Source organism: Archocentrus centrarchus, unplaced genomic scaffold (genome assembly GCF_007364275.1).
Source record: "Archocentrus centrarchus isolate MPI-CPG fArcCen1 unplaced genomic scaffold, fArcCen1 scaffold_52_ctg1, whole genome shotgun sequence".
In the NCBI taxonomy this organism is placed as follows: domain Eukaryota; kingdom Metazoa; phylum Chordata; class Actinopteri; order Cichliformes; family Cichlidae; genus Archocentrus; species Archocentrus centrarchus.
Window position 1 is genome coordinate 836,255 of NW_022060274.1, and position 23,099 is coordinate 859,353.

Genomic DNA, 23,099 nt, shown 5'->3' on the forward strand with positions numbered 1-23,099 from the left:
CTGGGATTCCTCCTGGGTGAAGTGTTCCAGGGATGTCCCACTGAGAGGAGACAGCAGACACAGGACACGCCGGAAAGATTACATCTCTGGAGCTTTATGTGGTTCACATGTTTCTCAAATTTTCTGATTATTGCTAAACATCACTGCAGATATCATTCATTTCAACTGATAGACATTCATGTTACAAATCCTCTAAAAGAAGCTGCAACAAGGAGTGCAACGCACCAACTACCAGCTCACAAAGTGTTCTTTCAGGTGCAGTGATAGCATCAGTGTTTATTGACTGGATATTCAATATTTGTGACAGTGAATACATTGTTGAGAAGAACATGTTTTGGAATATTACATTTTATTATAAGAGAAGAATAGGAAAATATTGGGTCAGGTTTAAAAAAGTTTAAGAAGCATCTGAATTGTAACAGCAAGCCTCCCTGTCTCAATAACAGAGATGGTCCAAGGTAGAAAACAAAATTACAGGTTCAGACACCAAAGCTGTTAATGACCCACAGAGATGCTGAGGCACAGTGTAAAAAAAAGTCACACACACATTCACACCATGTAGGTAGGACTAAAAGAGAAGGCAATAGAAAGTGAGTCCTCATGATTCTTTGAAAGCTGTGTGGTTGGCTTCATCATTACCTGAGGTCAAAGGTTAAGGATAAACCACACACAAAGACAGGGCTGCTGTCTGCTTTCACAGCGTGTCACAGAGGTCCATGAGTGTCTCTGAAATGTGCTTCTTCACACAAGACTGATTCAGAACTGAAGGCGAGAAAAGAAAAGTAAGTTTTTGATGTGAGGAGCAAATGCAGATTCACACATAAACCTGAAAGAAGAAGCAGACTGGCTCTTTTTCACTTCTCAGTCTCCAGCTGTGCTCTCTACGCTGTGCTGTCAGTCGCCACCTCGGTGCCTGAGGTCTGAAACGGGCTCATGGGGTTAGTCTCCATGGCCTGGTAAATGAGGAAGAGGAAAGTGGCCACAATGGCCAGCAGGAAGAGCTTTATCCACAGAGACATGCTGTGGTGCGCTGCTTTGATCTGACCTGCAGGGCGAGCTGCAGCCAGGAGCCCGGAGGACATGGTTGGTGGGGGCAGGCTGGAGACTCTGTTTGCAGTGTAACTCTGCACGTAGGAGGAGCTGCTGGTCTTGGTGGTTTTTGGAGAGTAGAGGCTGTTTTCATCACTCCACGGGTCACTGGATGTCAAAGGGCGCCCGGCTGCTCCTCGGATGGGGCGTCGACAGGTGGCACTACAAAAAAACATTGAAGAGTTCTTAATTCTTAGAAGTCTGTGTTTCACAGAGACCTCAGTTCACAAATGTCATACAGACTGGCAGGTAACTCAGTGAAAGGATGCAGTGGGTGGTGTCAGGATTATTGCCTTTGATGGTTTGTTAAGTTTATATATGACTGTATAGACTCTCCTCCTGAACAGGTGGGTTAATCTGATCTACCATTGTCACACATACAACAAATATTAACATCTATATGTTTTTCAAAAAGATTTATTATAAATCCCAATTCTTTGGATTTCTTTTCCTTATATATTATTCTATTCGTTTTATGATGCTCCTGCGAATGTGAGGTCATGGTCTTCATTAGTGTTTGTTTCATGTGTGTCGGTCAACACGTGGCGTCCACATGTAGATTTACAGCCATGAACCTTTGTTTCCATGGAGGAGGTTTGATGGACTCCAATAAATGTGGAATGAAGAATTTGAATTTTTTGTGCTGCAGCGATGACTTATGTTACAAACCAAGAACAGGCTGTCCACTTTGACTGTGTCTCTTAAACAAAAAGACACCGCCCTGAAACCGCTTTTTAGTTTTACTTTCCTCCATTGTGCATGTTTCACAAATCTGATGCTAGTTTTGTGTGTGCACTTATTTTTGCACAGGATAAGAACATTTTTACACACACACACACACACACACACTGGTGAATGATGCCCAGTGTCCTTTAGTGAGACGAGGACAAAGTAGTGACGTCTGGCCAAATGCAGTCACATCTGGAGAAAACTGGGCTTGTTTTGCAGCCACTGAGTCGATCATCGCCTCCTCTTTGTACCAAAGCAGTCTAGTGTGTGAGGTCACCTGTCTCACAGCTAAAGCTCGGCCCAAACTGGGTCATGCAACAAGACAATGATCCTGAGCACAGCAGCAAATCTACAACAGTAACAACAATGTAATCTGTCATGTGTTCATCCAAGGTTTTATTTAAATTTTAGTTGTAATGTATGATTTTTTATTATGTCCTCATATGTAGAACCTTAAACTGAATGAAGGTGCACTCTTTCACATGACTAACCCTTTACTCTTCTTCACTTTCAACATTATATACTAGCTAAAGTAATCATTTTATCTTTTGCAACCCTGTCTAATGTTTCAATCAGTTCTGGGGTTCAAAGTACACAGTGCATGTCCTTTCTCTTGTCCTAAGGTTATAGTAATATAACACCAGTGAGTATTGGCTCAAAGCATCCATCTTCATTTACAGTAAGAACTCAACAGCTGACTGCACTTACATGATTCCCGTTGGACTGCTCGGATTAGGAAAGAGGTCTTTCAGAACATCCTTCTCTGCTTTCAGGATTTGGTCACTGGCTGCGATTTTCTCCACCTACACACACGAGAACAACCAAGGAGAGCAGGATTTACATGAGAATTTATTGATCTAATTATCTAATTACTGTGAGGTGTAACCCTCTGCCTCTAAAGCCTGTCTCACCTGCAGTTATCACCCTTTTTAACAGTGGATCAGTATCTAATAAATTATTTATTCTTAATAATATTGTCACCTCTCAAAAGTTTTGAGAGTCTTATGTTTCACTGAGACTTGGCTTGAACCAGGGGCCTGCTGCCCACCACATTATAAATCAGGCCGTGGTCGGGGAATAGCAGAGGTTTAAGAGTCAGTTAACTCCCAGTTCAGTGTGAATATCCAGTCTGCTGTATTGATTTCTACAACCTCCCAAATTCCTGCCATGACGTTCTGAAGCAATTCTCTGATCTTCTCTCATCTGTTATTAAAAAAACTCATTTTGGTAGGTGACCTTAATCTTCACATTGATGATCCCTGCCATAGAATTTCATTTCATTCAGTGCAACATGTTACTGTCCCCACATATAATGGTGGCCACACAATGGATCTCGTTTTTACTTTTGCTTTAGCTATAAACTTCTTGCATATGTCTGATCACAAAGACACTGTTTTACAGCCAGTGTTTCCACCCAGAAGAAAACCATCTAATCTTTAATGAGCACTCATCAGCTGGATTTTCAGCTCTCCTGACTAACGTCACTGCACCAACACATTTTTCAGATATCATTGACTTAGTAAATTGGTTTAATAGTGCATGTATGTTTATCAATTCTGGACAGGATAAGAAAATAAGAATAACTTTATTGATCCCAGAGGGAAATTCATATGGCTGACAGCTCATCTGCTATTTGTATGAGAACTGAAAAAACTGATGGCTGTGGGTACAAATGATTTTCTGTATCTCTCTGTAGTAAAACAGTGCTGGTACTGGTCATAAAATTCGAATATCATGAAAAAGTTGATTTATTTCAGTAATTCCATTCAAAACTTGTATATTATATTCATTCATTGCACACAGGCTGATATATTTCAAATGTTTATTTCTTTTAATTTTGATGATTATAACCGACAACCAATGAAAACCACAAATTCAGTATCTCAGAAAATTAGAATATCACTTCAGACCGATACAAAAAAAGGATTTTTAGAAATGTTGGTCAACTGAAAAGTATGAACATGAGACGTATGAGCATGTACAGCACTCAGTACTTAGTTGGGCTCCTTTTGCCTGGATTACTGCAGTAATGGCATGGAGTTGATCAGTCTGTGGCACTGCTCAGGTGTTATGAGAGCCCAGGTTGCTCTGATAGTGGCCTTCAGCTCTTCTGAATTGTTGGGTCTGGTGTATCACATCTTCCTCTTCACAATAGCCTATAGATTTTTTATGGGGTTAAAGGTCAGGCCAGTTTCCTGGCCAATGAAGAACAGGGATACCATGGTCCTTAAAGCAGGTACTGGTAGCTTTGACACTGTGTGCAGGTGCCAAGTCCTGTTGGAAAATGAAATCTGCATCTCCATAAAGTTGGTCAGCAGCAGGAAGCATGAAGTGCTCTAAAACTTCCTGGTAGACGGCCGCGTTGACCTTGGACCTCAGAAAACACAGTGGACCAACACCAGCAGATGACATGGCACCCCAAACCATCACTGACTGTGGAAACTTTACACTGGACCTCAGCCAGCGTGGATTCTGTGCCTCTCCTCTCTTCCTCCAGACTCTGGGACCTTGATTTCCAAAGGAAATGCAACATTGGCTTTGATCAGAGAACATAACTGTGGAGCACTCAGCAGCAGTCCAGTCCTTTCTGTCTTTAGCCCAGGCGAGATGCCGCCTCTTGTTCAAGAGTGTCTCGACATGAGGACTGCGACAGCTGAAACCCATGTCTGCATACGTCTGTGCGTGGTGGCTCTTGAAGCTCTGACTCCAGCTGCAGTCCACTCTTTGTGAATCTCCCCCATATTTTTGAATGGGTTTTGTTTCACAATCCTCTCCAGGGTGCAGTTATCCCTGTTTTTGTACACTTTTTTCTACCACATCTTTTCCTTCCCTTTGCCTCTCTATTAATGTGCTTGGACACAGAGCTCTGTGAACAGCCAGCCTCTTTAGCAATGACCTTTTGTGTCTCACCCTCCTTGTGCGAGGTGTCAAAGGTCGTCTTTTGGACACCTGTCAAGTCAGCAGTCTTCTTGCAATAAATCAACTTTTTCATGATATTCTAATTTTATGACCAGCACCTGTATATGTTACCCTTGAGCCTTTTGCTTAACAGCTTTCTATCATTGCTATGCAAATGATACACAACTGTACTTTTCTGTTAAGCCCAACAACCTTCAGAAATTCAGAATCTGCTTTAATATCCTGTTACTAACACATGAAGCTCTGCATGGACAGACCCCAGCTTATATATATGAGAGCTACTGAGACCTTCTCGCTGTGGCCAGCCTCTCCAATCCTCTAACCAGGGTCTCTTAACTTTCCATACTCTAATTTTAAAACCAGCCTGCTGAAAACATAAAGGTTAGATTTCCCTTAATCATTTCATGTATGTAAAGTGTTTATGTTGGGATGAATGTATGACCATATGATTGATGATGTATCTGTTTATGTGTCTATATATTTGTAACATATATGTGGCTTTAATTCAAACTGAAGGGCTTCGTAAGTCAATGTTTTGAAATGTGCTATAAAAATAAAGTTGATATTATTTCTGACAGTACCATCAGAGAGTCAAATTACACACCCACATCATCTTTGTGGGTCAGTTTGTTGACTGTGTGTTTAATGTCCTGTTTATTGTCAATAACAATTTTTTATTTTGTTCTCTGCTAGCAGCATAAAACAAATCTATCTAAAATTTTAACTTTGTTTTGCAGATGTTAAATGAAGAAAAGGAAATGATATGAAAATACAGGTTTTACTAAATCTGATTACATCAATGAGAAAATTAGGACATTCACAACTGTACCACTGTACTTACTGAACTCAGAATAGCAACACTGTTTGTGTAGAATTAAAATGGGAAAAACACACACGTCACATCAGGTTATTGGAATTCACATGGCCTCAACTCAGCAGGTGCATGTGAGCTGTCTGAGCAGAAGGAGGCGCTGTTGGCACATTCAGAAGCGCAGTGCTGGATCACAGCAGAGAGGTGAGCTCACAGTGCTGTTATTTTTCAAAGGAGTTTAGTCACACGGCTCCATAAGGCCTTTGGTTCTGGGGGAAATGTTATTGGGCTAAAACTTTATTGTTTCGGGTGTCTCGTGACACGAACACATTAACAATCATCAGAAAAACAAATGGACAGACTTCAGAGCTGTCGAAGAGAAAAGCAGCTAATCCACATCATGTGCTTTGAGTCTGACATGCAGCAAGCAGGGCTGATCCACCAGTCCCACAGTGAGCTGTGTGTGACTGCACTCCAACCAAATGAAGGCAAAGATTAATGCCAGTGTCAGAGGAAACTGTAATTAAAGACAGCTGCAGGGTGTCCCGTCCTACCTGCTTTATTACACTCACTGCATCTACTTCACTCTACTCTGTCCTGCCTCTCTTCCCCCTCAGCAGATGACTGCTGCCCCCCCCCCCGAGCCTGGTTCTGCTGGAGGTTTCTTCCTGTTAAAGGGAGTTTTTCCTTCACACTGTCTCCAAGTGCTGCTCACAGGGGGTCGTTTTGACTGTTGGGTTTTCTCTGTATTATTGTAGGGTCTTTGCCTACAATATAAAGCACCTTGAGGCGACTGTTTGTTGTGATTTGGCGCTATATAAATAAAATTGAACTGAACTGTTTTAGCTTTTTCCTGACAGACATACTGGTCTAACTGCATCTTTGATTTCAACATTTTATTAAAATCTTCTTTTATTTGTAAATTTCCCTCTTGAACTCCTTTTCACACAGCCACTTTTATTGTGAGTCCCCTCATCCCCAAGCTCATTTTCAGGAACGTGAGACAAACACAGAGCTTTCAGTCATCATGGAGAGTTGCAGGTTTTCGGTTGCCCAGCACTGAAAGTCCACATGGCCAGTGCAAAGCTACAACCATGACAGAGAGTGATAACAGTCACAGCAGTCCCTGTTAACTAACCTACACAGACCTGTATTACCACACACTAGCACAACACTTACATTTGCACCAACCAGTCCAAGTGGTCTCCGTTTGTTTTGCAGGTAGTGGCAGATATAGAGTGTAAAGACAGACAAACTCACTGTTAACTGAGTAAATCAAATGTGTTTGTTGAACAGCCCATCTCAGGATTGTAGCCAGAAAAATTTCACAGGCCTGCGCGATCGGGTGCCAACCCTGCATCTTACCGTGTTGTGCTGGCTGCTGTGGGTGCGGGTGGTAACGGGGGTCTTCCCTCTGCTCCTCACTGGTCTCTCCACCACAGGAGCTGGCTCTGGTTCCTCCGCAGGCTCTGGATCAGCTGCTATAGTCACTTCTGGCAAAATGCAATATCACCACACATTATATCAGTTAGCCATTGTACAGCAGGGCTCTGCACAGTCTAGTAATGCAGAAACAAACTAATAGTTCTCTTTAGTGCTAATTGTTTTCCAAGGTGTGGCTCAGTATTTGATTTCTGACCCTCCACTGGCTCACAGGCTAGCCTATTTCATAGACCTTTTCATAGCCACAACACCGTTGAGCCAAACAAATGGAGGACAGACTAGAACATTGCCTCCTCTACTGTGCTCCAAGCACTCTTTAAGCCACAGCAGCCCTCTGCATACAGATGCACTGAAGGATCCTTCTTACCGTCCTCCTTGTCGCTGTAGAGGTCAGACTCTGGGTTGCCATTGTGGCTCACTTGTATGTCCGTGAGAATAAGCTGTAGTGGCAGCTGTGGAGGACCTTCATCCAGCAGCTTCTGTAGCTTCTTCTCATACAGCTTCCGGGTGGATGCTGGCAGGAAAAGCACAAGAGTGCGGTTTTAAACCTGCATAGAGACCTACTCTATGAATGGCAGTGAAATCATGTACTGATCATGTGCTGATCTCTCTTGGTCAGATAACATCACAGCTGTTATCAAGACGGCTCAGCAGCAACTTCACTTCCTGAGGGTCCTCAGGAAGAACAACTTGGACTCAAACCTGCTGTTGACCTTCTACCACTCATCCAGTGAGCGGTAGAAGGGAAGAAACGGTTCTGGAGTCTGTTTGTTCTGGCTTTGACCTGCTGCCCTCTGGCAGGAGCTACAGTTTCTTCACCAGAGCAATCACCACCCTGAACTCACACACTCACCCACTGTGACTGTGCAACACCCACATCTCTGTGCAATATTATATCATTCATACTGAACAATACCCATCACTCCTATATTGTGTAATATCCAATATTTATTCACCAATACTCACCATCTTCATCATTATATGTATATACTTATTTTATTTCTTACAATGTATATATTTTTATACATTGTTTTATTTTCTGTATATTTTTAGAAGTTCTATTTTATATTTTAGAAAGTGTGACTTCCTACTGCATGGCACTGAACAGGAGTGACCCTCCAATCTCATTGTACATTCTGTATAATAACAATGAAGGCATTCTATTCTATTCTATATATTTCTGTGTAGGTTCTCAGTCATCCAGGTCATAATATCTCTGGAGCTTGAAAAAAGGACGACTGGACTTCTTTTTGTTTCTTGAAGATGTTTCACCTCTCATCAGTTCTCAAACCAAGAAGGTGGAGAGACCAGGTATTTAAAACCATCTTATCTCCACTTCTAAGCAACACACCTCATCACATTGAAAACTCAACAGATTTGACCAACAAGGTCGACAACCTTACACTGGATCCAGATGAAACCATGGTGTCCTTTGATGTGGTTTCATTTTTCATTTGCATACCCACAACTGAGGCAGTGGAGACGATCAGCAAACTTTTAGATCTCTGCCTTACCACAACATATTTCAAATACAGTGATGGATTCTACAGACAGAAGCATGGATGCACCATGGGCTCCCCAGTGTCTCCCATTGTAGCCAACCTTTACATGGAGGAAGTGGAAAATAAAGCTCTTGGTTCTTTCAAAGGGGTGGTACCTAGCCACTGGTACAGATATGTGGATGACACCTGGGTCAAAATCAAAACCCAAGAAGTAGAAGCCTTCACTGACCACATCAACTCAGCGGATAAAAATACAAGGTTCACCAGGGAGGACACCAGAGATAACAGGTTACCATTCCTGGACTGTGGGGTGCTTATTGAGGAAGGTGGAAACCTCAACACTGAAGTGTACTGGAAGGCCACGCACACAGACCAGAACCTCCACTTTGACTCCACTCCACCCACTGGAACATAAACTTGGGGGGATCAAGGATCCTGCAACACCGGGCAGAAAGTGCTCCCTCAAAAAGCCCTCAGACTGGTTCATCCCAAGGACAAACCTCCCCCCCCCAAACACAAGATCAGCAATGTAGTGTCTGCTGTCCAGTGCAGTGAAGCATGCTCGGACCTTTACATTGGAGAAACCAAACAGCCTCTTCACAAACGAATGGCACAACATAGAAAAGCCACCTCGACAGGACAACACTCAGCCGCACATCTGCATCTAAAGGTCAAAGGTCACCGTTTTGAGGATGTCAATGTTCACACTTTGGACCAGGAAGACAGATGATTTGAAAGAGGAGTAAAAGAAGCATCTATGTCCACTGTGAACAACCATCATTGAACAGAGGAAGTGGATTATGTCACCAACTTTCCCCCACTTACTGATCCTGAGCTCCCTCCCCAGGCGCCTCAACCCCCATTCACACCTTTGTTCAGGTGACCTCAATAGGTCACTTGATACAATGTGGCAAAGTCCCAAATTGGTTTCACCTGAAACGACTGATTATAGTGACTCACGCCTCCTTTCTCCTTGGCACATGTGATTATGCACATGAACAATAGTGGGTCACAACCACCTCCAGGGGACTGCACCCACTCGGGTTTAAATACCTGGGTCTCTCCACCTTTGGGTTTGAGAACTGAAGAAGCCATTCGGATGAGAGGTGAAACATCTTCAAGAAACAGTCGCCCTTTTTTCAAGCTCCAGAGACATGTACATGTACATTAGCACAGTGTTGTGAAAAAGTATCTTCCCCCTTCCTGATGTTTAACATACACTTAAAGAGAGAAATTAGTCTCAAAAAGGCCTCGGATGTTATATCATGTGGAAGAGTGAATGGCCAATTCACATACAAACACAATGCAACAACGAACACACATCACTGAGAGGACCCTGGTTCAAATCCTCGGGCTGGCATCACTGTGGGTCCCTGAGCAAGCCCACCCCCCCAGGTTGCTCCCCGGGCGCCCTTTGGCTGCCCCCTGCTCCATGCTGTGCTGTGTGTACTACATACTCCATGTGTGTGATGGGTTAAATGCAGAGAATGAATCTCACTGCATGTATATGTATGTGACAAATAAAGCTCTTTCTTCTTCTTCTTCAAACCATCTTACCATTGTACACATCAAAACCTGAAAAGTGATAACCTTAATCTGAATTTTAAATAAATTTGTAATAATTAGTCAACCGTGAATAAATTCCAGCACCTGGATGAGACAAAATGTTCTTCCATGGCAGTGAAGTGTCCCCTTTACTGAGGGCAGATGGTAGTTCAGTCTTTAACCTGCTACTTTCTCTGCTATGGTGAGTACTCACCCACAATCGGCCCCACTTCCACTCCATGCTTGAGCAATTCGCCCCTCAGGCTCTCATCAGTCAGCAGCGTCACATCGAGCTCCGCCGGTTGAACCTTGTCGGTTTTCCTGGTGGCTTTCTGTGGGAAAACAGCAGGGCAGCCCGGTCGGTACACAAAACAACTAATGAGAGTCAGATCAGAGGCAGTCATGGATCACTTTAGCCCTGAGGTAAATTAATCACAACGCAATGACAAAAGTCAGGCAACACAGTTTTGTTTCTGGGACTGTGCTGTCTTTACTCAGTAAAAGCAAGCGAAGCTCTTCTCCTATGATTAAGAAGCCAGCCCAACTCCTGTGTGCAGCATTCTGTCCCTGGATTGTTGCTGTTGTTGTGGATGAGTTCATGACTTCTGAGACTGTCTGTTTCTTTATAATCGTGGGGCTATAACTGACAGCCTGGCTTGTTTCACTCTGTGTTGAGTAAATTACAGATACACTTCAGTACTTTCATATAACTGTTCCATTAACCCAGATTTAAACTGCCTTCGTCCATCAGTCCAGAGCCGAGACAAAAAGTGAGACAGCAGATGTAGTCAAAGCTGGAAGACGAACTGGATGTAGAACAGCAAAGGTACCCGGAGTACTTTTATCTCTCTCCAGTCAGTCAGTCAAAACTGCACTGCATTTACCTATAGCTCTGAAGAGCAATTAAAATAAAACTAATACAATATAAACTATAATAATTAAATTCAATTTGACTTATATAGCGCCAAATGACAACAAACAGGTGCCTCAAGGTGCTTTATATTGTAAAATAAAGACCCTACAATAATTACAGAGAAAACCCAACAGTCTAAACGACCCCCTATGAGCAGCACTTGGTGACAGTGGGAAGGAAAACTCCCTTTAACAGGAAGAAACCTGCAGCAGACCCAGGCTCAGGGAGGGGCAGTCTTCTGCTGAGAGGGGAGAGACAGAGATTTAATACCATATGATGCATCTGCTAAAAATCTTGGTGACCTTGACCTCAAGGTCAGAGATCAAGTTTTCTGAAAATCTTGTGAACCTGATAACTCAATAACAATGTCACCTAGGATTTTCAAATTCATACCACAGATGCATCTACTGAAAATCTGAGATGAGGTAGTTTTTACCATAATAAAGCCAATCTCATACAGTGACGGTATTCACAGTGGTTTATATTTATTATGATTTTAGCATTTCTTACTCCTGGTTCTTTCTCAGCCACTTGATGTGGAGAATAAAGTCACTAAGAGTCATATGAACCTCATTAAGATCTATGAGGCCTGGAATTATGTGTTCTAGACCTCGTGCTTCCAGGGGATCTGAGCCACCTAAAGATGCTAATGCCAGGAGGCAGAGGGTTTTTTTAAACCTCACTATTTTGCATTGTGCTGTGGGTTAGCTCACAGTTTGACTTGCTGTCACAGTACAGCATCCGTGCTAAATAGCTGCCAAAAGTGTAATACACATGGTATTTACTTCCAAATGCACTGACCTATGGAGTGTGTGGAGAATCATATGTGGCCATGAACAGAGTGGTTTGACCCAAAGCTATGAAGAAACTTGGGCTTTCAGCTACACAAAGAGCTCTGCCCACTATGACACGATTGCAGGCTTTTCTGCAGTCTTTTAGAAATAAGAGGTCCCTGCTGCACTCAGATTGTACCTGAGCAAAATATTTAGTCCATGTTTATTTGATCTGCTCCAAGGCAGTCATCTTTGGCTCTGATCCAGTGAGGAGGCACAGCATCATGTGAATGTACTGGCTGCACAAGTAATTTCCTGTAGGCTGGCGTGTGAGGGACAGCTTCAGCCCTGCATACTAGGCTGAAATGCCTCCAGCTCCTTCAGACACTGCCGCCTTTCCTTCAATATTTCCCCTCTCTGGGCACCTGCTTTTTAGGAAATTAAAAAATGTGTTTGTGTACACGTGTGACTTTTCACTTTTCACTCATCATCTGTTTAAAGATGACTCATGAAAATAAGTATCAATAAAATAATGAATCCTCTTCCATATTAGTCCTGCATTAAAAAAAACAAACAAGTTTTTGGTTGTGGTCAGTGACAGCAGTGTTTTCTATAACTTACAAATCGGTAAGCAGGTCTGTGTAACTGAAAGCTCATTAAACAACTTTCCCCAGAGAGAAACTGAGCCAGCTGAAGGTCCGAGTTTAAAAGTGGTCAGAGTGGGACCAAGTGCCAATGACTATTTCTCCATTTTGCCTTCTGTCCATTTCAGCGTGTCCAAGCGAGTTTCCATGTTATGGCCAGGCTATTTAACGAGTGAAGGAGCAGCGACGTTGGCTCCTATTTTTTTCTCCCATTAATATCAGCGTTCATTCTGAATAGTAAACCTTCATGAACTGAATCATCTGTAAACTTTTCAGCTGTTTTGGACAGAAAAATCTTTTTCATTTAAAGAACAAGAAAGCCTATTCTGAAGGGAGGTGTTGAAAGGAGCAATGATGATAACTGCAAACACTCTCTTCAGAGACGAGAAGAACGGTCCTGGTGTCATCTCCACTCTCTACGATGTCCAACTGGGGGAAAGTACGATGGTTAGAAGGGTGTCAGCTACGTCTGAGAGTTTGACAGAGCAGCTGGACCAGGATCTAATGAAGTGCAGGCGGTTCAGCATTCAGTGTGATCAGTCTGTGGATAACAGCAGTACATCGCAGCTCATACTGTTCATGGCCAAAGCCAAACAGCACAGGATCTTCAAGGTGCTATTGGAGGAACTTCCAGCTGAATATGGTGACCTGCTGCTACACACAGGAATCCGATGGCTCAGCAGGGACGAGTTTTACAGTGTTTTTTGTCACTTTGGGCTGAAATCAAAGAGTTCATTGAAACCAAGGGGGAAGACACCTCCCTGCTCCAGGACACTGAGGGGATACTCGACCTTTAACTCATATCACTGGGAAGCGGAACCATTTGAACTGTGAGCTGCAACATAAAGGTAAGACTGTTGCTGACATAAGTGCTGTAAAAGCGTTTAAAGCTAAGATGAACATTTTCTCTGTGCAGTCAGCGCTGAATGGCGATGTTTGTGCATCTGGGGCTTTGACAAAGCCGCAGAGAGGAACTGAAGTCAGAAACAGACCTGGGCAAGAGTTTGAGAACAGCTTTAGGGACTTTGATCAGCTTGAGCCATGTGTGTCCTTCATTTCAAATCCTTTCATGCAAGTGGACATGACACGCACTACTGAGCAGCTCAGTGCAACGTTGAACTTGATGCTGGACAGGTAGAGACTGAAATCCTAACGCTGCAAAATGAGCTCCACCTCAAAGCCCATCAGGGTGCACCAAACCTTTGGTGCCTTGTAGATCCAGAAAAGTCCACAGATGGATGCACAGCAGCTGTGAAAGATGCCTTTTTGGTTCAGCCTGTCTCTGTGAATCAGCTTTTTCTGACATGAACTTCATCAAGAACAAACAGAGAACACACCTTACTGATGCACATCTCCAACACTCACTCAGAGCTGCAGCGTCAGATTATCCCCCAGCTTACAGAACACTAGCAAACAGCATGCACTGCCAGGCTTCCCACTGACACACATTTACAAAGATGCTGTCAGTGAGACTGTAGTGCTGTTAAATATTGTGCAAAAATGTGAAAAATAATTTGTTCAAAAACTGTAAGAGATGTAATAATTTGTTAAAATGCTTCTGATTTGGTGATTAGTACAAATGTGGTGATCAATGACAGAACTGATCATTTGTAGAAACATGGGACAGCATTCATGATTAGTTCAAAAATTTATAAAGCTTTGATTGTTACTTAATGATTTTCTAAAAAAAAAAAAAATTAGTGTTCATTTGTACAAAATAGGACAGGTTAAAATGTTTAAAATATGTTCATACAAAACTGTCAAATATTTACAAAAATATTAGATGTGGTAACAGAAATAAATACTGTTGCATTTTAAATATATTTTTGTCATTTATCATTAATAGGAATGAATAACACTAACGTGAGCAGTCCCTTCAGATATGTTTTTATTATTAATATCGCTATAAATTAACGTGAACTGTGCAACTTTGTTACTCGGTAAGATTTGTATCAAATAAGTACTTCCTCGTATTCCTCAGTACTCTTGAAGTAGCTCTGAGTGTCTAAAAGGTTGGAGAGCCCTGCTGTAGAGCATTTTAGCTGCTAACGAGGAGACTGAAGGGAGTAACCCCCCCACCCCACCCCACCCCACCCCAAAAAAAACAAACAAACAACTGAAAGAGGCTGCAGTGAAATCACAGAAGAACAATGCAAAAGCTCAGTGGGTCACAGGCTTGATGCAGCTGTTGTAAGCAAAGGATTTGCAACTAAATATGAAGTCTAGATATGTTCCTGGTCACTAATTTCTTAGTTGACTAAACAAGGTGGAAAATGAGGCTGATGAACTAGTCTAAAACTATGAAACACTCAGATATCAAATTAAATGTGAGAACTATTTAATCGACAATGTCAAAAACTGTAAACAAAGTTTGTTCTATAATTCATGACACCCATCTCAGTAAAAGTTAAAATTTAAACCATAAATCATCCATCCATCCATTTTCTTCAGCTCATGTGGGGCTGGGTCACGGGGGCAGCAGCCTAAGCAGAGAAGCCCAGAAGTCTTATTCTGATCCTTCTGCTGGCATCAGACGACGGTGCTGATCTGTGTATCAGAGCCAGATATAAATACCTGGAAATAAAAGCTGAGATGTTGAGCTTAAGTCTTATATTCATCTTTTAATGTCTACAGCAAAAATAAAGGGCTGGCCTCACAGTTCCAGTACTTTGGGAGGGGTGTGTGTGCTGTGACTGAACAAAGTTGGTGGAGGTGGAGCAGCACCTCCAGCCTGAGGCACCAACCCAAAACTATTCACAGCAATTGTTTACACTCTCCAAGTGACTGTGGTCTTTAAATGAACAAGTGGGCCTAAAAAAGAATGAAAGAAAAAAAAAAGAGGGAAGAGAATGTGAGGAATTCAATGGTGAGGTCAGGCCATGGTTCACAGCGTGATATCAATGGAGGGCACATGGAGAGGCAGTCTTCTTCAGTATCTGGCCTCAGCAGGGCTTGGTCTGGACGTGTGCCCAGCTGTTTCATAATCGCAGCAGCCTGCTCCGAAGAGCGGAGAGGAGGAGGGGAAAAAGTGCCTCTGCAGATCACACCCTGGCCTTTAAAGCCAGAACTGTACTACAGAGCTCACTGCAAACTGACAGACCGCTCACAGTCCTGGATAGAGTCTGATAGCTCATATTAGAGCTGCTGCATGCTGAAGGTTAGCCTGAGTCTACTTCGTCCAGATGAACCTGTTTGCATTACTACAGTCTTCATGTAAATCTCATTCACACAGACTTTGTTCAAAAGAATAAACGTCATGAATACACAGACTCACACTGAGCAGCCTCTCTGACTCAGAAATGTCAGGAATGAATCTACAGGCTGCTTCCCCACCAACACCATCACCTCTCACCTGCAGCCAGTTACACACATACGCACGCACGCACACACACAGAGCATGAATTCTTCCTCAGAAAAACATTTCCTCAGTGAAGAGGCTGAGCATAAATGAAACAGCTGCAAGAAAATATCTGTCTGCTGCAGCATTCCAGCTGTGAAACTGCAGTAAAAACACACTCAGCAGCACACAGTGGCTCACAGTTTGTCTCCCACAGAACATCCTCACAGGAACGGCAGAGTTAGAAACAACACGCTGAAACACTCCTGATCTCTGGATGACTCCATCCTTCTTCTCTAACGTCTTACTGTCTGCACTTTAGCATCGGTAAACCACGAGCCCTCTGAACACTGTGAAAATGTGTACTTTTATCAAACTAAGAGCATACTTACACCAAAAAAACTGCCTTATTTGTAGTAAAGTGGGTATGCAGCCACACTAACGCTAAAACTGTAGACACACAGCCAAGGATTACTGTTTAGGTTCTTATTTGCTACCTGATCATGAAACTACCTCAGAGTCGTGTTAGTTTTAGAGCCAAGCTCAACACATTTTCTCAGAAAACCTGGTGGCCCAGATCAATTGGGAGGCTTGCATCAGGAAGGGTATCTGGCATAAAATCTTTGCCAAATTTCTCCATGAGAATATGGGACTGTCATGTAGGGCTGGAGCAATAAGCTGAACTCAACACCCAGGAAATGTCTCAGGCGCAGGCTCAAACCCATCATTAAAGCCCAAAATGAGTGTATGTAAACTGAGCACAGCGGTACACGTACCAGTGATGTAAACATGCTATAAACAAGCTGCATCGGGTTTGGGGCCCCGCCCCAGCACTCCTCTTACAACACCGTCACATTACCTGACTCATATTGGATTCTTTCCAGCTGACAGACTGCTTTCATCAAACAGGCATCGCTGCACAATCGATCAGTGAAACCCACCTGCTCTGTGACCTTCACACACTTCTTCTCATTCATCAAAACTGAAACCTCATGAAAGCTGGATCATCTCCCACACAAACAGACCTGAGCTGAGTACAGCCACTGCTCCTAACTGTCCCCATGGACCCGGCCTGAAGCTGCTTCGTGCAGCAGCACACCTCTACTCACTGTCGCTGCTCCAAACTACCAGCAGCAGTGACTCACAGTCTCCTCCCACTAACATATAATTTTTCAGTTGCCAACTTTTTGGCTCACACTGATCATTCAATCATCAAGTACACACCTCCCTGCTCTAAAACAGGCTGGATCCTCTACACACACTGCTCCAGATTTGGTTTGGAGCACTCTCAAAGTTCAATATAAATAAAGCTATTTAGCAGATCATGCTGTTCCCAATCCATCACAAGACAGTATTTATCTGTCTGTGTGTCATCAGCACAGACAGATAAATACTGTATAGATCCTGTATAGGGTGGCTGTAGCTCAGTAGGTAGAGCAGGTCACCTACTGATCGGAAGGTCAGCGGTTCGAATCCTGGCTACTCCAGGCTACATGCCAATGTATCCTTGGGCAAGATACTTAACCCTAAGTTGCTCTCAGACCGTTCTGTCGGAGTATGAATGCGTGTGAATGCTAGTTAATTAAAAAAAGCACTTAGCTTAATTAATGATGGAAGTGCTTGTATGAATGGGAGTGCATGGGTGAATGCAAAAACAGGTTGTATAAGCGCTTTGAGTGCTCTGATTGAGTAGAAAAGCGCTATATAAGAACTAGTCCATTTACCATTTACCATCCCACAGGAGAAATGACTGAATAATATCATCTACTATAAAAACAACATTAGTAAATGTAAACAAACCACAGGCTCATAGTGAAGGCCTTAATGTGAGGCAGGGCAAAAGATTTTCATATAAACAGTAATAAAAGAAAAATGCCAAAAATATGCCCGACACACTGTATTAACCCCCTTATTGAGTGGGCAGCATTTTTCTATTTTTAGTAACAGTGACCTTGACCTTAGTGACCTCATGTACAGTCCCAGCTTGATCTGCTCATGAAGTTTGGTAAGTGCAGGCTGAGCAGTTATTGAGCTGACACTTCAATGGACGCCGCCTGCCACGGGTGATCACATGAACACATCGTTTCTCAACAGGCGTATGAAAATGAAGTTAAAAGAAAAAGCAAATATAAAATACATGTAGAAGTCAGGATCACATTCCAGCCCCATTTCATAACACAAAAACCAAATGATATTCTAATATAACATCATATTCTGATATACAAATACATATCTTTAACATTTCTTCAAATACCACATCCTTGAACAGACATTTCCATGACAAATTAGAGAGTACTGCACTCTATCCATAGGTGTATACTACATAATGTCTTTCTAATAATCTATAACAATAAACCAGATATGACGCATTCATTCAAGGTAGTCACATCATATTATACTCATGTGTACAGTAAATGGTAAATGGACTGGTTTTTATATAGTGCTTATACAACATGTTTGCATTCACCCATTCATACAAGCACTTCCATATGAAACTGAGCTTAGTGCTTACTGTCTAACATTCACACGTTGGAGAATCTTGCCCAAGGATACTTTGACATGCAACCCGGAGAAGCCAGGAATCGAACCGCCAACCTTCTGATTAGTAGGTGACCTGCTCTACCTCCTGAGCCACAGCCACCCTCAAGGGACATTACCACCCTCAGGAATATTAGTACATAATGCACCCATACTACATAATCTGCTGATATCAAGGCATTATGTATAACATCACTATAATCATAAGGCAACCTTATGCAAAACATAATGCAAGCATGTTTACATTTGAGCAATATTGCTGAGCAGTAGGTATGGCTTTAATATTGCTCAATGATGAGTCATAGTCTGTACTATTTATGTCCATAAGACATCCCTGACCAGCATGATCGACAATGCTCAGCCAATCAGAAGTTGGCATCACAGGCTAATCAATAAGGCTGCAGCCTGAAAATCATATTCTTATAAACAGACCAGCTCTTTACCTGGAAGTTTCTCTCAGCTACTGCCAGCTGTTCAGGGACCGAGGTCAGCTGCTACATATGAGAAAGAGGCTGCATATCATTAGCATATATTATCATAGCATTAGCATCCTGACATCCTCCATGTAGTACATCAGAAACACAACTAAGGTGTACAAAGAGTACTAAACATCTAGGAATATGAATATCATGTTGCACACATAACACGACACACCAGGGTTATAATAGTTTTGGATTTTACATTATAGTTTAGTTTTTATTCATTTTTCCTTTGTTTTCTCTAATTCAGTTAGTTTTGGTTAGTTTTCAGTGATTTTGCGTGTTTTTATTCGTTTTTTCTTTTTGGTTTAATGCTTAGTTTTAGTTTTTTCACACGATCAAATGCAACAGTGACTATTGTGTAATAAAAACTCAACAAAAGATACCGTTTAAAGAAGTGTATTCAATAACCAACTGTTCACAAGACAGCAGGACTACGTGCTAAACGTGTGTAATATTAAGGACACACATGAACATGAAGAAAAACAAACTCCAACACCCAATAAACTCTACAATAAACTCTACAATAGAGTTCAGCATCAGTGCAGTAGATTATCAACACCTACATGTGGTGTTGGACAAAAACAAACTCTTTGAAGGAGTCAAAGCTCAAATCCAGCTGCATCCTGATGTTATGAAGCTGCTTCTGGTTTGGAGCTAGCTTGGTTAGACTTGCAGGGTCTTTGCGTCTCTGCTACACAACCTACAAGTGTCCGACCTCATGTCCACATTCATGCTTGTGTAGCTGGATTATGTATGTTAATTTCCTTGTGGTCCTGTGCTGGTGTTTTATGTGCGGTGCCGGCTGGGACTTTTTTAGGTCCTCGCTCTTTATGCTCAGTTTTTTGGCTGCAAACATATTTGTCCCTGTTTTTTCACTTTCTTCATTCCCTCACGTCCATTCCGATAGTTTCAGCAGCTCCCTCCAGGAATTTGCTGACATTTGTGAGTCCTTATACTGATGCTTTATTATTCCTGATTGTTATTCTCTGACTGATAAATTCAAACACTGTGGTGAAAAGCAGCCGGAAACGCACAAGCACATGGCACAGGTTAATCACAATGTTGCGGCTGAGTGGACCCGACCTCATGTGTCTCCAGAGGTGCATCAGGTTACGTCATAGGTTCAGAGCAGTTTCTGTTCTCAGGTGGACTTTGGTGTTGGTGGATTTTTCCTGACAGAGAAGCGTTCCGCACATTTTTCATCATCCACAACAACACACTGGCTTCTACACACAACAACACACTGGCTTCTACACACAACAACACACTGGCTTCTACACACAACAACACACTGGCTTCTACACACAACAACACACTGGCTTCTATCTGTGATATTGCACTCAAAGAAACTCCATATGGGACTCGGCAGACCGCTGCCTTTACTTTGCAGACCAGCGCAGCACACACACACACACACACACACACACAACCGATGGCGCTCCCAACTTAAACTGCTAGAGCAGAAAAAATGATTTCCTTTTAAATAAAATGACAAACACGAAAACTAAGTCATTTTATCTATAATTTCAGTTCATTTTTGTTTTGTAAACTTACAATACAGTTTCAGTTACTTATTGGTTTTTCCTTTTAATTATAGTTTTTATTTATTTCAGTTAACAAAAATGTTTTTTCAATTTCAGTTTTTATTATTTCCTTTGTTTTCGTTAACTATAATAACCCTGTGACACACACATGCCAAATTTCATGGCTCAACTCAACTTTTTCTTCCTTGGAGGACAGACTGGAAAGTTAAAATGTCACAGACAGATGGACAGACGGACAGTATGACAACAATATCCACCCGCTTTATTTTGTGGGGGAAGGTAATAAAACCCAGTTGAGCCGAGTAGGTACTAATGGAAATGAGGAATAACTGTTCCAGTTACTGTGCCTGCTGCAGCTCTGCAGACAGTCTGCACTTCAGCCGGCTGTAACTGATGTCTGAGCACAGGATACACACACACACACACACACACACACACACACACACACACACACACACACAGCATGTGTAACCAGATAACTGAACTTTTTTTTCTTCTGCATGGAAAACCAACATCAGTCCCAAATCATTCCTCAAAGTACTGCACATAATCAAATATGTCACGACACCAAAGAACATTTTATGCATGTCTGACTGATTATTACACTGACTGGTTTCTTCTGTCACAGCAAATCACTTCATGAATCATATCAGATGGCTGACAGTATCTGCTGATATTGGCCTGCCACATATGCAATGCAGTGTTTCAAAGTACTTACTTGGAGTACCTCTCAGGTACACTAACAACCATCCAAGTATTTTTTTGTAATTTATTTTTATGCTTTCATTCATCTGGGACAACAACGCCATCAGTCTGGGCGATCCCCTCCTCTGCTTCTAACCAGGCAGCTCTACCGTTTCCCCGCAGGCCGTCTGCTCAGGTTGCTGCTGTAGTCTTTGTGCACTGTGATCAAACAGACCCAACTCGATCGTGTTGGACAACAGCTGGTAAAAGTAGTCCTTATTCAGCTCTGAGATCTGCTGCAAGCTGGAGGGCCACCAGAACCCACAGCAGGTAAAGAGACTGTGAATCTATACTGAGTTCTCCAAGACTGAAGACCAGCACAAGAACTACAGTCACCAGCTGCAGTTCTACAGGGAACCATCCATCAATTTCTCTGATTATCAGCTGATTATCACTGTTATTTACTGTCACTCTATTATCCCTTTATCTTCTTTCACTCCCCAGGCTCGGGGTGGGTGGGAGTTACACCCTGGACAGGTCACACAGAAAGACAGACATTGATGTCCACATTCACACCTACAGCCAGCTTGGAATCACCACTGAAGCTGACATGCATGTCTTTGGACTGCTCAGAAATATGTGGGCACGCTTTCAACCTTCAGCGTGTTTCAGGGGAAAATCTCCGACCTGCTCCCACTGTATCCGAGGATTATTGCTGTTCTTACTAAAGCAGAGGAGGAATGCAGAGGAACTTTGTCCCTGCCTCTAACTCAGTGACTTTAAGTTGGGAGCAAAACATCTGCAGCTCCTCTTCAACAGAAACTGCGTTCATTCACAAACAAGCTCAAAACACAGCAGCATCCACATCTGTACTCCATCACCGTCTGGATCTGGCTGTGATTTCACTTCCTGCTGCAGCCGCTAAAGCTGCCATCCAGGTTCTCATACAAGCCAACCAGTTGCTACTGTTGCTGTTATGATTGTTGCTGCTAGAAACAATGAAGCCAGTGTTCCTGTGACAGGCTGCGTCTGAAGCAAAGTGGGGAAACTTTGTGGGGAAGTGAAACCCATGAACTTGGTTTGTGGGAAGTGCCATTCACGAGACTTTAGTGTGAAACTACATGTGCAGAGTGGTATTCTGAGGAGCCGTGAAAGCGGCCGGTTTGTGTGCACTGAAGCACAGCTGCACTTCATGCTGAGTGTGTTGCAGTTTGAATGGTTTCTGAGGGCCTCTGGGAACTCTGCTTTAAACATTTACAGGAGTTTACAGACGAGTAATCGGCTGATCAGAAAATGAGCAGATTTAGCAGTGGGGCGCTGCATCCTCGCTGCTGTGCACAACTTAAACGGACACCAAAGTTACTGAGAGTGTTAGAGCGCACTTACTCTGCCGGAGGAGCGGCTTCTGCCGGAGAGCTCGGGTGGAGGCAGCTCCTCGTCGCTGGAGAAGGAATCCAGAGCCGCGGCCGGGACGCGCCGCTCGTTCTGCGCCGTCAGATGCTGCAGATAAAGCTGCACGTACACGTCCTTGGTCGGGTTGCCGCTCGGCAGCTCCACGCTGTGGGCCAGCAGTTCGCTCTTTAGCTTCTCTTTGGTGAGCACAGACGGGTCTTCCAGGTACTCCGGCATTTCTGCGTGCGGACGGCCGGTCAGTGAGCCAGCAGCTAGTATCGAGGGGGGCGACAGAGACGGCGCCCACAGCGCCTCCTGCTGGATCGAACCGAGAGCAGCGGCGCTGCTCAGCTTAGAGACGCCTCAGAGGAGGGAAAGGAAAGGAAAGGAAGCGGACCATGACTGCGACTGACTGCCGCTGCTCTCGCTTCCTCCTCCGCTCTGAAGGACGGAGAAACAAAGAAGAAATGGGAGCCCCGGAGCCGCCTTGACCGGAAGTAGGTAGCGTGACCCGTCGCTGTCGCCTGTTAGTGACGCTGGTCACTAAACCCCGCGGAACATCGCAGGGATCAGTTCATCAGTACACTGTTACAGACATCGGTGCTTATGTTAGTTTCAGATTGAATTAAAGGTTTTGTTGTAGCTCCAGAGCGGCTCTGCTCATTTGAAGCCTGAAACTAAACGTACCAAAAAGCTGCATTGAAGCGACTTCCTGCATATCACCAGAATCGTTTTGTTTTTCAGGAATGGAGTC

The 23,099-nt window shown here is 43.1% G+C and overlaps 1 protein-coding gene across 2 annotated transcripts; it reads right to left on the bottom strand.

The window, feature by feature from the left end:
* Positions 1 to 70: 70 nt before the first annotated feature.
* tmpoa (thymopoietin a) lies at positions 71 to 22,836 on the bottom strand. 2 transcript variants are annotated; one of them, XM_030725277.1, is made up of 6 exons: positions 22,340 to 22,836; positions 10,253 to 10,370; positions 7,359 to 7,505; positions 6,914 to 7,041; positions 2,527 to 2,621; positions 71 to 1,251 (listed from the first exon to the last, which is right to left on the bottom strand). In XM_030725277.1, exons 1-6 carry the CDS (start codon positions 22,580 to 22,582, stop codon positions 882 to 884), a joined length of 1,101 nt encoding a protein of 366 aa, XP_030581137.1. In that variant the 5' UTR covers positions 22,583 to 22,836; the 3' UTR covers positions 71 to 881. The 2 variants fall into 2 exon arrangements, with proteins under 2 accessions (XP_030581137.1, XP_030581138.1); XM_030725278.1 differs by lacking the exon at positions 22,340 to 22,836 and adding an exon at positions 16,647 to 16,782.
* Between the last annotated feature and the right edge of the window lie 263 nt (positions 22,837 to 23,099).